Source organism: Nomascus leucogenys, chromosome 13, assembly GCF_006542625.1.
Source record: "Nomascus leucogenys isolate Asia chromosome 13, Asia_NLE_v1, whole genome shotgun sequence".
NCBI lineage: Eukaryota > Metazoa > Chordata > Mammalia > Primates > Hylobatidae > Nomascus > Nomascus leucogenys.
The window spans coordinates 98,127,664-98,144,586 of NC_044393.1; the positions used below are offsets into that span (position 1 = coordinate 98,127,664).

At 49.6% G+C, this 16,923-nt stretch overlaps 1 protein-coding gene across 2 annotated transcripts in view; it reads right to left on the reverse strand.

Annotated features, from left to right (window-relative positions):
• Positions 1 to 16,560, reverse strand: part of ZNF777 (zinc finger protein 777) — a 31,070-nt gene extending 14,510 nt beyond the window's left edge. Inside the window, exons 1-4 of one of the 2 annotated variants that reach the window (XM_003270890.4) lie at positions 15,703 to 16,560; positions 10,096 to 10,956; positions 8,999 to 9,125; positions 5,864 to 5,977 (exon numbers count right to left, since the gene is read on the reverse strand). In XM_003270890.4, coding sequence (XP_003270938.1) covers positions 5,864 to 5,977; positions 8,999 to 9,125; positions 10,096 to 10,941 — 1,087 coding nt within the window. In that variant the 5' untranslated portion in view covers positions 10,942 to 10,956; positions 15,703 to 16,560. Of the gene's footprint in view, positions 1 to 5,863; positions 5,978 to 8,998; positions 9,126 to 10,095; positions 10,957 to 14,929; positions 15,206 to 15,702 lie in introns of those variants that run through there. The other variant, XM_030826416.1, reaches the window with a different exon arrangement.
• Positions 16,561 to 16,923: the final 363 nt, after the last annotated feature.

The window sequence follows — 16,923 nt, forward strand, 5'->3', positions numbered from 1 at the left end:
TCCATCCTTTATTTTTATTTTTTTCCCTATTTTCTTTTCTTTTAGCTTTATTTTCTGGGATGTGTGCTTATCTTCCAACACTGCTCCTGAGTCTCTAATTTGTACTATTACATTTTTTATTTCCAGGAGTTCCTTTCTATTCTTTTTTTAAAAAAACAAGCATTACACTTTTGTGTCATGAACGCATTCACTTATTTGATTTTAAGGATTTTACATGTAAGTATTCATATATACATTTTTTCCTCTCTGCATGGTCTCTGTTCCTCTAAATGTATTTTTTCTGATTTCTTTACTTGTCTCTGTACACTACAGACTTTTCCCAAATGTCTTCTCATTCTTGGTTGTCCATGGAGACTTAAAAGGGGACACTCAAAGAGAACAGGGAACTGAGTGCATTTGGGTGGGGCTTGCTAACTATGGGACTCTGTTTGGCCCATAGGGTGGCTTTGGCCAAGTCATTTTACTCAGAAACCTCTTGGGCTGGTCCCAAAAGTCTCCAGATAAGGCTCTTCCAATATCCTGCCCAATGGGCTTAATTCTGGGTGTTGGCAACATTTTGGGAGTCGAGCTAGGGAAGAAGGATGGAGATCTCAATATCTGCACGTCAAGTCTCCTTCTTCCCCTGTTTTCAATATGGTGCCCCACCCTCAACTGAGCCTGGTGCCCATGTCCAGAGAGCTTCCTTTGCACCCTCTCCAGAGAATAAGCCTGTCACATATCAGGGCTAGGCAGAGGCAGATGCCTGCAGTAGGGACTAAGGGAGGCAATGGGAGCTGAGGGGAGCATTAAGCGGTCTCTTTAAAAGATGTTCAGCCAGCTGTCTGTGTTTAGCCTCACTTCGTTCCTATTTCCAGGGATCCCTAGAGTCTCTGGTACTATTAACTCTTGAGCCCCAAGCAGGTGTGAGGGTGCAAATTGGGTTTCTTCTCAGTTTTCCCCAGTACCAATTTCAGATTCAGCTCACCACATCTATCCACCTGCTTCAGGGCTGAAAAACTTCGTTGCTATTTCTCCTTTCTTTTTAAAAGTTTCTTCACTCTTGTTTTAGAAGGATTTGGGAGGCCGGGCGTGGTGGCCTGTAATCCCAGCACTTTGGGAGGCCGAGGCAGGCAGATTACCTGAGGTCGGGAGTTCGAGACCAGCCTGACCAAAATGGATAAACCCCATCTCTACTAAAATCTAAAATTAGCCAGGTGTGGTGGCACATGCCTGAAATCCCAGCTACTGGGGAGGCTGAGGCGGGAGAATCACTTGTATCCTGGAGGCGGAGGTTGCAGTGAGCCAAGATCGCGCCATTGCACTCCGGCCTGGGCAACAAGAGCGAAATTCCATCTCAAAAAAAAAAAAAAAAAAAAAAAAAAAAAAGGATTTGGGAAGGTGGGAATAAATACATGTTCAATCTGCCCTGCTCAACTCAATCTTTCATTGTGTACTGTTTTAAAACATATATTTTTACTGAATAAGAAGTAATATATGCTCACATCAGAACATTTTTAAAAACATAGAGAAATATGGCTTTGGTATGTTTCCATCCAGTTTTTTTTAATCTACTTTTGCTTACATCATTGACCTCACTATAGTTACATTTCCCACTTCCACATCCTTAATCCTCCTATCAATTGGATCATTCCCATCAACATTTCAAACAGGCTTTAGCGATCCCCATCTTAGGCAAACAAGAATCCCCTCAACTGTCCCATATTTCCACTCCCCCACAGCTACACTTCTTGAAATGACTGTCAGCACCTGCCATCTCTACTTCCTCGCCTCCCACACGCTCCTCACCCACTGACTATCAGGCTGCCACCTCCACTAAGGTACCGTTTGTCTTCCTAAGGTCACTGATGATTTTTAGCTTGCAATCCAATGGACACCTTTTAGTCTTCCTGTTCCTAAACCACACAGCAGAATACAACACTGTTGGGCATACTCTCTCTTTCTGGAAACATTCTTCTCTAGAAATACCCAAGAAGGCACTATCCTAATTTTCCTGCTAACTTTCTGGCCACTCTTTCTGTTTCCTTTGATTCCTCTGGCTCCTCCTTCTTTTTCCAAATCCTACAACAGTGGTTTTCAACCCTGGCTACAGATGAAAATCACCTTGGAAGCTAAAAAATACTAACATCTGGGCCCCATCATGAACGACATATTCCAAATCCCCGAATCTGCCCCAAAAGCCAGGGTTCTGCAGGGCATGGCTTGTGTTCTCCTCTCTTCCCCCTCTACAGACTGAGCAACCTAATCTATCTCTGCTGCCGACACCCAAATGTCCAAATGTGCCAAGGCCAGATGTCTCTAGCTCAGACCTCTGTTCTCAACTCCAGACTCCTTTATTCAGCTGCTTTCTCAACACCTGCTCTTTGATGTCTCACAGGGATCTCAAACCTAATGTGTTCAAAACGGAATTCTCAGTGTTTCTCCAAATCTGAACCTTACATTACCCTCCCTCTACTCTTACTTAAGCCAGAGGCCTGGGGGCCATCCTTAGCACCTCCCCAGCCTTCCTATTCAACACCCACCAATCCCTAAGTCCTTCCTAGTCCATTGCCAGAATATATCTTGACAACAGCCACTTCTCTCTCAGGGCGATGCCAAGGTTTCCTACCTGGAAGACAGAAAGAACCTCCAAGTAGTCTCCTAGTTTCCAGACCAACCCCCTCCAGTGAGTTCTCTACGGAGCAACCAGAACCCTACTTCAGGTTTCCACTAGAAATTCCACGTCCTCAAAGAGGCCTTTCTGACTTCCCAAACTCAAGGGCACCTTCCCTGTCGTGTGTCTCGCAGTCCTGGATGCTCTGCGTCTCAGCTTTGTCACAGCTGGTGCCCGTGCTTTCATCTGTGGGGGGTGTTTTGGTTGTTAATGTCAGTCGCTCCACAGGAGTTAAGTCTGAGGGCAAGGGCCTCAGGGTTAATATAGTTCTTGACACAGTACCTGCTACCAAAGAGATGTGATGAACTAAATAAATATACGAGTGAAACTTATGGTTTCAAAACTCTTCATAAATGTGATTTTAGTGTGTAATAGTCTATCATATTGTGATTTGTATTTGTACATCTTAATCTATATTTTGGATTCTTTTTCATGCTAGACTCCCAGGAAGTCAATTATTAGGTCAAATGTAAGAACATTTAAAATATTTAAAATATACTTAAAAATAAGCCAGTGGTTCATGCCTTTAATCCCAACACTTTGGGAGGCTGAGGCAGGTGGATCACTTGAGATTAGGAGTTCATGAGCGGCCTGACCAACATGGTGAAACCTCGTCTCTACTAAAAAAAAGTACAAAAATTAGCTGGGCGTGGTGGCGCACACCTCTAATCCCAGCTACTCAGGAGGCTGAGGCAAGAGAATTGCTTGAACCAGGAGGTGGGAGGTTGCAGTGAGCAGAGATCACGCCACTGCACTCCAACCTGGGCAACAAAGTGAGGCTCCATCTCAAAAACAAAACAAAACTATATATATATATAGAGAGAGGGGGAGAGAGTAAAGAATACATATCTATTTTAAGACTAGAAAGCATCAAATTGCTTTCTCGAGAGACTGAAATGATGAACCCTCTGAGTGGCAATGTCTGAGCACACAGAGTTCAGCCATGCCTTCTGGTTTGCTTTACTCTTTGCTAATTTGCTAGGTGAAGATGGTGCCTGGCTTCTCCGGCCTCCATGGCCACCCTTCCAGGGCCGTGAATGAATGGGGGCCCCTGTTCTGAGCATTTGGAGGGTTGACATCTGAATCATCTTTGGATCCCTTTGCCCTTGGGAAGCCAACCACTAAATGATAGTTTATTGAATTTACTTAGCCAATTCATACAATTGTCATGTTTGGTATATTTGGAATTAGGAGAAGTCTCAATTTTCTGGACTTTTCCCCCTTTGTCTCATACTTTTGCTCTGGCCCATGGCTGGATTTGCTGCCATTCTGCAAAAGGAGAAGGCGCTTGGATGGACAGGTTACCACTGGAGTGCTACGGCTCTGATACCTGCAGTTTTGCAGAACCAGCCTGCAATGGCGAGGCTGGGGCCTTTGGTTTAGCACAGAGGTGCGAGTGTGCAGCACACTCTGTGGGGCAGCGGTACCTATGTCCTCCCCTCTCCTCCCACTGCAGACTCCCAGGGCCTGGAGATGGTGACTGGAACAAATGACACATTTCAGCCACACAAGGAGAACTCTGGGAGGCTGCTTCTTCCAGAAGAAGCTCCTGTGGATGTGCATGTGTCAGAACAAACCCAGCCCAGGGCCGAATGGATTTGGGTTATTTGCTTTTCAATTCTGGCCCCATTCTGTGGGAGGCCATCTGTGATGAGGCAGGGAAAAGCAGACAGAGAAAGGGGATCCATGCTCTTGCATCTAGCCCTTCCAAGAAAATTCTATGAGAGCAGCACCTGAACCACAAGGCCTCGCTGGGACAGCAGACTGTATTTTAGGATTTTTTCCACAAATTATCTCTCCTGACTTCTCATTCTCTGCCTCCCAACACTTCTTTCTCATTTCTTCCACCTAGAATCTCTCTATTTCTACTTGACCTTTGCTTTTGGATGTGGCCACTCAAATCTTTAAGGTACAGACTGATTTTCCTCAACCAAAAGTTCACCCTGCCATGTGCCACACTGTCACCAATCCCTCATCCTCATCAACTTTTAAATTCCTCTTTTCTGTCTGCCAGAATGAACTCAGGATTAGCCCCTCCCCTCGAGTTAAATTTTAGGCAAATCCATAGAAAGTGACACCACTGGATTTCTCTGGGACATGCCAGCACTTGTATTTTTACAGGGTTCTGTCTCTCCCGGAAGTCACCTTCCCACTCAGTACATGGGGCCAACATTACTCCATGTTCCTAGAACATCTGCTTGGAGCCACTTGATAGGTCCCCAAATCAACGACATTAGTTCCTAACAAGACCTGGCTGTTGGCCCCAAACAGAGTTCTCCAGGTGGATCATCCTCTTTCAGCAGACATGATCGCCAGTAACACTCAGCTATGTTCACACGCCACACCTGCCTACAAAGGACAAGGATCAGCTTCTGCTGACAACCATCGAGGTAAGTGATGCAAGTCCAAGGGCAGTTCCAAAGCAGGGGCTTCAGAGAGCAACCACGCACCACGAGAGCACCTGCAGTGTGAGTGTGTGAGCCACTGACCCAGCCGCTGTGAATGGGGCAACCTCCAGGCACACCAACAGTGGCTGGTGTTTACTGAGCCACTGCTATGTGCCAATCACTGTGCCAGGCCCTACGGTTAGATATTAGTGCCAGTTCTATTTTATAGATGAGGAAACTGAGACTCTAAAAAGATCAAGCAACTGAAATCCCACCACCAGCAAGCAGAAAAACTGTACTCAGATACAGGCAGCCTCACACCAGAGTGTGCACGTGAGCCACACGGCCTGTGGTCAGTCTCGCTGGGCGCATATCTGCTGACTCCACCTACATGCTGTCCTGCTGAAGCTGTGCATGTAGGATGTTCCTGGTAAAGTCCATGCCTGCCCCTTATCCCTCCACTGACCACCTGCAGGACTGGATGTGGCCCTTCTCTCGGAAGTTCCAGGAATTTTAAGCACTAATGACTGCTTGACAAGGGACTGCCTTTCTTTGAGTTTCTTGCTTTATTTCCTACAGAGAGTGAGGTGACGCTTGGTCATGTCAAAAAATTCCTGAGACAGTGAACCCAACGGCATTCCCATTAATCAACAAGTTGGGCCACTGGTGATCATGGCACTCCAAAGCAGGTCCTGGCACCTGCGGGCCTCCTTCCTGCTAACATATCCTGGCAGGGCCTACCTTGGATTGTGCTGCCTCATGCTGGGGCTTCCTGGGTACTGAAAGATCTAGAATGCAGAGCTGCAGATCACCCTTAGCCACTCACCAGCACTGGGATCTGTCGGCGTTTCGCCCTCCTCAGAGTCTTCCTGCTCCTGCATGGTGGGCCGCTCCCCGCGCTCCATCTGTGACATGAGGTCTGGTTTGGAAATTGCATAGTCTGGGCAGAAGAAAGGGAAAAAAATATGCTCTGGGATGAGGTTGCACTGGATGTTGTTAAGGTATCATCTGTGGGCGCGTGACTCCAGGAGCAGCTCCTCGATTGGAGACCACAGTGGAAAACCGCCAAGCCTCCCCCCCTTTTCCCAAGAGCCCACTGTGGGGGTGTGTGTGTGTGTGCGTGTGTGTGTGGCGGCGGGGGGTAGAGGGATCATGTTGCTCAGACGTGGTCAAAACCTGCCCAGGTTTTCATGACAAAGGCAGAAGATATTTGAAATTTTGTAAGGTAAAAAACTAATCCTGGCTGGGTGCAGTGGCTCACACCTGCAATGCCAGCACATTGGGAGGCTGAGGCAGATGCATCACCTGAGGTCAGGAGTTCGGGACCAGCCTGGTCAACACGGTGAAACCCCGTCTCTACTAAAAATACACAAAATTAGCCAGGTGTGGTAGCGGACACCTATAATCCCAGCTACTCGGGAGGCTGAGGCAGGAGAATCACTTGAACCTGGGAGGCAGAGGTTGCAGTGAGCCGAGATCGCACACTGCACTCCAGCCTGGGCAACAAGAGTGAAACTCCATCTCAAAAAAAGAAAAAAACAAAAAACTAATCCTGATAAAAATCTAAAAGCCATAAAATATCAATAGATTTTCTTACATAAAATGGGTTTGCAGTTCTTTGGAAATAAAGTTAAAAGATGAAGAAACTTGGAGGAAATATTATACATATATATACATGTTTGACATATGGCAAAGGGTTAATATCCATAGTTATACCTAAAGAACTTCTATAACTAGTAAAATTGCAAAGCTATAAATAGGTAATTCATAGAAGAAATATGAATGGCCAATAAATATATAAAAAGATGCACAAGTTCGCCGGGCACGGTGGCTCACGCCTGTAATCCCAGCACTTTGGGAGGCCGAGGAGGACGGATCACAAGGTCAGGAGATTGAGACCATCTTGGCTAACACGGTGAAACCCTGTCTCTACTAAAAATACAAAAAATTAGCTGGGCGCGATGGTGGGCACCTGTAGTCCCAGCTACTCAGGAGGCTGAGGCAGAATAGTGTGAACCCGGGAGGCGGAGCTTGTCGTGAGCTGAGATCGCGCCACTGCACTCTAGCCTGGGCGACAGAGCGAGACTCCGTCTCAAAAAAAAAAAAAAAAGATGCACAAGTTCACTAATCATCAAAGAATACATATTTAAATAAATGAGGTAGGCTAGGCGTGTGGCTCACGCCTATAATCCCAGCACTTCGGAGGCTGAGGCAGCTGGATCACGAGATCAGGAGATCTAGACCATCCTGGCTGACACGGTGAAACCCCGTCTCTACTAAAAATACAAAAAAAAATTAGCCAGGAGCAGTGGAAGGTGCCTGTAGTCCCAGCTACTCGGGAGGCTGAGGTAGGAGAATGGTGTGAACCCAGGAGGCGCAGCTTGCAGTGAGCCCAGATCGTGCCATTGCACTCCAGCCTGGGCAACAGAGCGAGACTCCGTCTCAAAAAAAAAAAAAAAAGGTAAATAAATAAATAAATACATAAATAAGGTATCATTTTTCACCTATAAAAAAGGCTAATATTTAAAATAGAAGAACATCAGCTCAGGCCAGGGTATGAAGTGGCATTTTCACACACCCTTGCAGAAATATCAACTGGCTCAGCCTTCTGGAAGGCACCAGGCAGTAGCCATAAAACTGTAAATGTGCATCCTGTTTACTTGGCAATCCCACTTCTTAGTATCTGTCCTACTGTAACACACAGAAGTGCACAAATACACAGAGATGTTTATCATAACACTTTGTAACAGTGAGAAAAACAGAATCAACCTACTGTTCAGCAACAGCAGAAAGGTCAAAAGCCCTAACAGTTCACGTGGAACACTGCACTGTCTTTCCAAGGAGGCCTACGTGTGCTGACATGGAACACTTTCTATACCCCTACATTAGGTAAAATAAGCGAACAGGCCCCTCTGTGCAAACCCCAAACTGGATGTGCATCAGTGCATGTATCATGCTTATAACTGCACATGCAAAAAAAGATGAGAGAGAACACAGGCCAAAGTGTTCATGGTGGTTACCTCTGGGGAGTGGTACTGGTGAATGGGTGGTGGTTGCTCTTAATTATATAAATCATTTAAATTGTTGAATTTTCACAATTAAAAAACACAATTAAAAAAAGAAAAAAGAATTTTAAAAGGAAGGGAATGTATCCTATGGAAAGGTATGTATAAAATTATCAGTTCTAGCTGGAATCAAAGTTTCTATGTGACAACACATTTAAATGTTTAAGATAACTTTTTTTGTATATGCCCAAAAAGTTCTCCATATCAGAGAAACAGATATATACACACACACACACACACACACACACACACACACACACACGTAAGTAAAGTACATTTTTCCAGGTTTTCATCCTTAAATATTCTTAATTAAAATCACAAGAATCTACAGACTTCAGGGTAAGACAGATCTCCATGAAATGAGCATTTAACCTCCCTGATCACAGCCTCAGTGTTCAGGCACCTGAATCATCAAACAGGAGTGTGAACGCCTGTCTTAGCCTCCCCAACATCTTGGCTGTGCGGGTCCAAGGAGGTGATTCTTGTACAGCACCTCAAATGTGGCTGGTACACAGTAGACACTCAGCACACTTTTCTTTCATTCTTTTTTCCTTCCTTAATAATAGTTTGCTGGACAAACTAATTTATTTAAAAAGGGGTCCCCATGGGGAAAAATATGATGATGGAGAGACCACTGATGTCTAGGTCTTTCTCTTCCTCCTTGCCCCAGCAGCTTCTCCGAGAGTGGGGTCTCAATTTACAAGCCATTCTGGCCTGGGCCACACTGATGTGTGTGGGTATATGAGGGCATTTGCTTTAATCTGTTGTGATCTCTAAAATTCTGTTCTCCTTGCTTGCAACTATTGGCTCTGCTGGGGTTCAGAACTCTCTAAGTTTATGAATGCACCTTGAGCTGGTGTCCAGGCAGCCCCCAGTGAGCGAAGGCTTCTCCTTACCCATGGAAACCAGGGACTCGTAGTTGCCCCTCATCACGTTCTTGTAGAGCTCCTTCTGCCACTCAGACAGGTTTCCCCACTCCTGCTCCGAGAAGTGGACAGCAACATCATCAAATGTGACAGGGACCTGAAACCACACAACAACTCGGCTCAGACCTGCTGGAAGGCAGTGACAGGCCCACGGCTGGCCAATCCCAAGGCCCAAACTCCTGGCTCTGGGCCTTCACCTAGGACTTTTCTAGAAGTATGGCCACTGTCCTGGCCCCAGAGAGTGAGGGGCCTGTCTTGTCGGATCCTTTTCCTCCCCTTCAGGATATAATTCTTGCAGCTCTAAAGCATGGTCTGTGGATCAGCAGCAATGGTGCTACCAGGAAACTTGTTAGAAATTCGGACTCTCAGACCCCACCTTAGACCTACTAAATAGCTTCTGCATTCAGTAAGATCCCGGGGAGATCCACGTGCACAGTTAAATTTGCGATATGCCGGGCTAGAGAACAGAGTCTGTTTTTCCCTACATATGGCTGTGAAAGGGGGCAGCAGCACTGAAGGGGCAGCAGCACTGAAGAAGAGAAAGCAAGCCAGTCCACACTCAAGCTCTTTCAGAACCTTCTGGAAAATAATATGGAAACCTAACTTCTCTAGCTTTTGAAAGGAAACCTCTTGAAATCCGTTTTCCTGGCACTAACATGGCTTATAAGTGAACTCATAAAAATGTGGAGCAGGACAGATCCTTGTGATGTTTAACCCAAGCTCCTTCCTCTGCTGCAATTGTGAAGCTAACGCACCCTCAGTGACTGATGGTAAAGGCTCTCCACGGCTCTCATCGGCCTTCGCTTTGCCTTCGTAGTCTCTCACACCATGGACGGCTCTGCTGAACACCCTTCCAAACTGACAACCGCCGATCCCAGGGGCATTTCTGTACTAGCCTATACTCTCATCAACAGGAGAAATAATTTGATTTTGGCACGTCCTAGCAATTGGGATCACTATATTTTTTCCTTTCTCAACCACCCCTTTCTTTCATATTACACTACATTCCTAAACCACACTACAATTCAGATCACTTCCTTGGGAAGCCCCAGTTGGGATGTGCTTACCTTGGGAACTTCTCCATTGCTGCCGGGGGGTAGCCGCAGGATCCAGAAATTTCTGTTTTTCAGCAGGTTCTCCATGTTCTCCAGCCGCCTCTGCAGTAGCCCATACTCCTGCAGCAGGGTCCCCAGCACGACCCACTTGCTCTCCAGATGGTTCGCGAACTCCACGGCTGTCTTCTCGCAGTCAGCTATCTTCTTTTCATTTGTCCCCGTCCTGCCTTCCAGGGTCAGTAGCCTCATGGCCTGGGCCTCTAGCTTCCTCTCCACTGCTTGGACGGCAGCCCACACAGCCAAGCGGGTGATCTCTGCCGTGGGGAGCGGCTGTTCCTTCTGGACTGCAGAAGAGATCTGGAAGGGGGCATCCTTTTGGGAGACTGGGCTCTGGAGCAGGGGGTCCATGTCAGTCTCGGGAACTGTTGGGGAAAGGGTCAGGGGGTCTTTCTCAGGAGCTTCAGGGGAGTGAACAGGGGCTTCTTGGTGGTGGGGGGAGTGAGAGAGAAGGGAGACTTCTTGTTCAGCAGCAGCTGGGGGTGGATACTGGGTCCCTTCCTGGGAAGCCAGGGGGCCCTGGAGAGGAGTCTCTTGCTCAGAAGCGGCAGAACACAGGAGTGAGGGTCGCTTCTGGAGCACATGTGGCATCCGGCCAGAAGTCTCTTGCTTGGGAGCACTGGAAGTTTGGGGCAGGGAGCCTTGACGGGGAATGGTGGGAGACAAAGAAGGAATTTCTTTGGGAGGAAGAACGCGGGACTGGAACAGAGTTTCTCGGGGGAGTCCAGCAGGGACCTGACGTAAGGTTTCTTCTTGTGGAACACTGGGAAACGACAGAGGTGATGAGCGTTGGTTCTCCATGTCCAGCTGCTGAACCTGTGTTCATGGAAGAAAGGAGAAGAGGATTGAAGGCCACAGTCTCATAAATCCCAAAGACAAGTATACACATAAAAAGTGCTTCCGTTTGGTAGCAATAACATGTGCCCCTCATATGTGAATCTCTTCTAGAGACCACAACACCAATTTAGACATCAATTATAACACTATTATGAACCGCAGACGAAAGATGATTATGCCACCTTTTGTTTCTTACAGAGCCATCTCCTTTTTCACAACATACACTGCACGGGTACCTTACGAACAGCAGTGTGGGAGAGGGGAAGGGTTCTCGACTCCTGTTAGAACATGTGGCTTTTGGCCCTGTCTACACCTATTGCCACCTGTGTCACTCTGGATCGGTCATTTGACCTCTCTGTTCTTAGTGTCCTGTGTCCTCATCCATAAAACAAGGATAATAATATCTGACACACACACTACCTCCCTGAGTTGTTGGAGCACTGAACATAAAACTTTGAGAAACAAAAGAGCAGAATTTTGTAAAAGCCAAGCACTTACTATCCCACACCTCCCAGCAGGGGTGGGGGGCTCACCAGCAGGGGCCAGAACTGTTAATGTTCTTAACTGGAAGGTGGACTTGGCATCCAGCCACCACCACTTCTACCAGCATTAGGCCTTTGTGGTGCTCTGGGTTCCTGCCCTCGCTCGGTCCAAAAGTGAGGACACGACATTATCTGAAGTTTCCCAGGCTCCTACTCTTTGATAACAGTTGCAATGCAGACTCATCTCAATGAGTCAGTATGGTATATGTTTGACTTGGAAACATCTTCTATGTGCCCAGCCCCTGCTGTAGAGGCTGAACAGGCTTCTGGGTATTCTGGCCTGGCTTCTGCTATAAGCAGAGTGAGACATCGAGGCAGGTGAAGGCAGGCAATTCAACCACTCTTAGGAGTGGGCAGCAGTCCACTGCAGTAGGTGTACTCGGGTGGTCTGGGTTCCACCCTGGGGTTTCCAACATGGGGAATGAGGAAGCAGTTGAAGCCTGGAAGGATGGGGAAGTAGAGCAGAAGTCAGCTGGACTGGTGACTTGTATCCAGATTTGGGGAGACTAGATCACCATAAAGACTTGGAGTCCTTCTGGGATCTCAATGACCCATGCTCTCCTTGTTCCCCACCCTGCCATACTCACATTGAGAGAATTCTTGAATCACTGGGGAGGCGAAGCCACGATCTTCTGTGAGTAACTAGTTATGTATTTACCTACGTAGATCATCAGTATCTTTACTGGAACCTAACACAATTTCTCCTGTAACAATTTCTGTCCACTCCTTCATCATCTTCCTTCAGTCAATCTGCTCAGTCACTATGCTCTATATCCAAGTGGTCTTTAATTAAAATTTCAATTTTCTTCCATTGAAAATTAGCATAGCCCCAGTGTTCAGTCTGACATATAGTATGTGTTCGATAAATGCCTGCTGAAGGGTAAATTGTTGAGTTACAAAAAAATTATTAGAATAATGACATTCCTTTAGTCACCTATCAGAGACTTATCTAAAGCTATTCCATATCTTCTACAGCTTTTTTTCTTTTATTGGTTCATTTATACGTGACTTAACTGTGACAGCATCACACTTTTAAGCCATGGATCGAATATTCAAGATCCTATTCACAAAAGGTTTTTGAGATAGTATCGTCTAATAGTCTCTGCCTCGAACCAGACATGAGCGCTAATCAGCTGAGAATGGCTAACAATTATCCAGCATTTATTATGTGCCATGAGCTGTGTTAAGCATTTTAAAGGATTATCTCATTTAATCCTCACAAAATCTATGAAACAGGTACTACTAGAGTTACTATCCATACTTAGTACAGGAAGACACTGGGGACAGGAGAGGCTAAGCAACTTGCCCCAGGTCACCCAGTGGTCTGGTTCCACAGCCTGCAGGCTACCTTGAGGCCTTAACTGTCAACTGAGGCAGCTGGCCAGGCAGGTGTGTGCTTTGAATCCTTTTTACCTCTAAAATCCCGAGGCCTGGATATTGTTTATACACAAAGACCTGTGGCAGGTTTGATAGGGTTGGGAGAGGTGGGGAGGAAGGCCTTGCCTTTAGAGATATTATAATTTAAGTTGGGGTCAGGGACCTCTTTGAAAACCTAATGAAAGTTTTGGGTTCTTGTCCTCAAAAAAGACACAAGGGCACATACACGGAATTTTGTAAACATCTTCAAGGAACTCACAGACCCCTAAACCTGCAGGCTCATCAACAGCTAAGCCACCTTTCAACTCTTCACTCCCTGTGAAGGAAGCGCTGGGGGCCCTCGAGGCTAGGTGCCTGGCTCTCAGGGAAAGTGACTGCCTAACGCAACACAATAGGCACATTACAGCCCTTGCCTCAGAGGGAGATTAGGGTATCTGCCTAGCACTAGAAAGAAGAAGGGGAAAAAATCCCTGGGGAGCAAGTTAGTCTCTCTGAGTAATGCAGAGGTTTAACTGAAACAATAAAAAACAAACAAACAAACAAACAAAAAACCCCCAGTATAGTAAACAGAGCCAGCAGACCAAGGCATCTTTACCAGCTAGACAAATCAGAGCTCAAAGGAAAATACTATTTCTTTGCTATTATTAGACTGTCTCTCTCCATTTCCGGATTTGGAGGACTGTAGAGGGGCCACAGGAGCGTGTTCCCTCCTTCGCCTCCCAAATAAAAGCCTTTTGCTATAATTTCATCCATCCCGGTAAACCTGCGGCTTATCTTACCCTAAGCAGAAAGAAATGACCAAAGAGAGGGAGGAAGCTGTAAATATATCTAAAACGAATAAGCTCAAATTCTCAAATTGCTGGTAGGGGGTTGGAGGGAGAATTCTTCTGAACCATATTTATAGGATTTAACCGTCCCTCCTTCCGCCACGGATCAGGAGTGGACGGAGTCTCCAGGATTCATGCCACATTAGCAGAAGCATCCATAACCACAGTATCTGACTTATTAAGAAAGTCGTGGCATTTTTTTGAATGACCCACTATGGTTCACCCAGCATTATATACCATTCAAGGGCCCCGAAGGCCTGAGCCCAGAGTAAGGCATGTAAAAATCTTCGTTTGATTTTATTTTCTCAAGAGTTTTTTTTTTTTAATTAAAGAATTGGGAGGCTTTTTAGAAAGCTATATATCCTGCCTCCTTCCTGTGTACACAATAGGAAACTGAGGCTCAAAGGCACTGACTCCCATGCAGTAATCCTCTCACTAGCACGGCCAGGGCGTCTCAAAGAGCAGGTCTGCGGGAGGATCTGAGGGATGATTTTTTAAGAGTGTCTCCCTGAAGAGGAACATCAGCCCCCAACCCCTGAGAAGCTTACTCCCCAGACACCATCTGTCAGGGCACCCAAAGTTTAGCCTGCGACCTTCCAGACGCAGAGGCCGGAGGCAGAGGCTGGAGCTCAGAGGGTCACCTGCTCCCACCGCGGAGATGCCCAGCTGGGCGCTGCCCGGCCTCCCCCGCCGCCCCCGACGGGCCGTGTCTGCTGCCAAGGCGGCCCAGGCCCCTCACCCAGGGGCGGCCGCAGCCAGAGCCACCCCCTCCCCGTCCAGGCCCGCAGCCCGCTGGGCAGGCCTTTCTGGGGCTACCGCACCGTGCCACGGATGCCTTGCTACGTGACCTTGGGGCCGGCAGGGCGGGTCGCCGCCAGGTGTCTGTGCCTCAGTGTCTCCGTTCTGCGAAATGGGAGAGCCGCGTCAGCGCCGCGCCCGGGCCAGGGAAGGCTCCGCGGGGCCGAGCTCTGCGGAAAACGTGCCGGCGGCTACCCCGACGGACGCAGCGCGGGCCCCGCAGGGAGCGAGCGCGCCTCCGGGCGCCCCACCTCGGGGCCGCGTGTGTGCCGGGCCGGGCGTGAGCGCAGCCTCGCACGGACGGCGGCGGGGCCCGTAGCCCTCCCCCACCGCCCGGGTCAAGACGCGCGGGCCCCTCCAGGGCGCCCCCACCCCCCGCGCCAACGTCGCAGCGTTTCTGCCCCTTACCGAGATCCCAGGCCGGGCCGCCGAGCCCGGGACACTCAGGCCGTCCCCGGGGCCCCGAGGCCGCGCGTCCGTGCGCGCGCGGGCCGCCCTCACAGGAGCCGGGGCCGCCTCGGCCATGGCCCTGCGCTGTCCGGCCCGGGCCCCCGGAGTCGCCGCCGCCGCTGCTGTGCGCGGCCCCGCGCAGGCCTGGCCGCCCGGCGCTCTCCGCAGGCGGCGCCGGCCCAGCCCTGTCTTCCCCGCCGGGGCTCGCGCGCGGCCGTCGGGCCCCGGCCTGCTCCGGGCGCGCGGGGCGAGCGGGCGCGGGGCCGCGGAGCCCGAGTGGCGGCGTCGGAGCGGGGCGCGCGGCTGTGCGGGCGGCCCGGCCGGCTGCGTCCCGGCGGCGAGCTGGGCCCCGGCCCTCAACGGCGGCCCCCGGCCCGCGCGCCGCCCCTTTGCGGCCGCGGCTGGGACCCCGGCTCCGGCCCCGGCCCCGGCTGCGAGCTGCGCTGCCGTCCCGGCGCCTCTTCAGCAGGGGAGCTGCACAGCAGCTGCCATGTTGCTACAAACTGCATCCTGGGAGGCATGTCCCTCTCAGGCCGTTTAAAGAGAAACACTCTGAGGCTCGTCGGAGGCTGCCGGAACCCAGACAGCTCCATCTACAGCCGGTAGGAGCGAACAGTGTCGAGCGAGCCGCCCGGCGGCGACGGACACGCCCTGAGCCCGGGCCAGCCCGTCGTGGAGCCCGGGCCGAACCGCCGGGGCCTCCCACCCTCCAGGACCCTCCGGCCTCTCACCTGGGGTCCTCGCCTGCCCAGGCACCCTCGGGCGAGGCCGGGAGGCGCGCGGGCGGAGGCGAAGTCGGAGCGCGCAGCCCAGGCGACGTGCTGGGGTCTGGAGGCGGCTTGATTGGCTCCGACAGCCTTCCTCCCGCCGATCCCCTGTGCCTCTCACACCCAGAACCCGGGGTCGTTCCCTTTCAAAACCTGCGCTCACAAAGGGATCTAAGAAACCCGTCACACCAGAGAAAGCCCGGAGTTCATGTGACCAGCTCAGTGCAGCCCGGGTTCCAGGGACGCGGGCTGTGCTTCCAAGGGGAGCCAGGGGGTTGGGTGCTTTTGTGAAATGCCCGAGTGTTGTTTTCGACATGAAAGGACCGAATTCCTAGAATCAGACCCTGCTGGGGCTGGAAGTGGCCAGACGGGTCATTTAGGAGGAAACTGAGGCCGAGTGGGCAGCGAATTGTTTACCCTAAGTCACAGTATGAATGAATGTTCTTTGTAACCATGAGAAGTCCCAAAAGAAATTCAGGAGCTTAGAGCTGAGGACTCCCCTTCCTGGACAGGTCCACTTAAACATGTATTAATTGAATACCTACGAGGTGGCGAGAACTGGGGATGAACTGAAAAGGAAAAAAAAAGAAGAAACTATAGGCAGGCGTCCTGGTTACTAGCGCCCAATGGAACTAACTTAAGTGGGGGGAGACGAGGGGAGCAGAGGACATTGTGTTTACCTAATGGAACCCCAGGAATGGAGCTGGTCTTGGAAGGCAACAGGACTCAGTATGCTGGCAGCTCAGATAATGGAAAGTTATGGCCAGGCGCGGTGGCTCATGCCTGTAATCCCAGCACTTTGGGAGCCCGAGGTGGGCAAATCACGAGGTCAAGAGATCGAGACCAACCTGGCCAACGTGATGAAACCCCGTCTCTACTAAAAATACCAAAATTAGCTGGACGTGGTGGCGCGGCCCTGTAGTCCCAGCTACTCGGGAGGCTGAGGCAGGAGAATCACTTGAACCCGGGAGGCAGAGGTTGCAGTGAGCCGAGATCACCCCACTGCACTCCAGCCTAGGGGACAGATCAAGACTCCATCTCAAAAAAAAAAAAAAAATGGAAAGTTACAGATAGAGGTAAGGCCAGAGCTATGCATCCTGTCCCCTCCCTTCCCGGAGGCTAGAGTTCTCACACAGGACTTTATGCATTTCCTAACATGCGTGCATTCGTAAACAATGCACACTA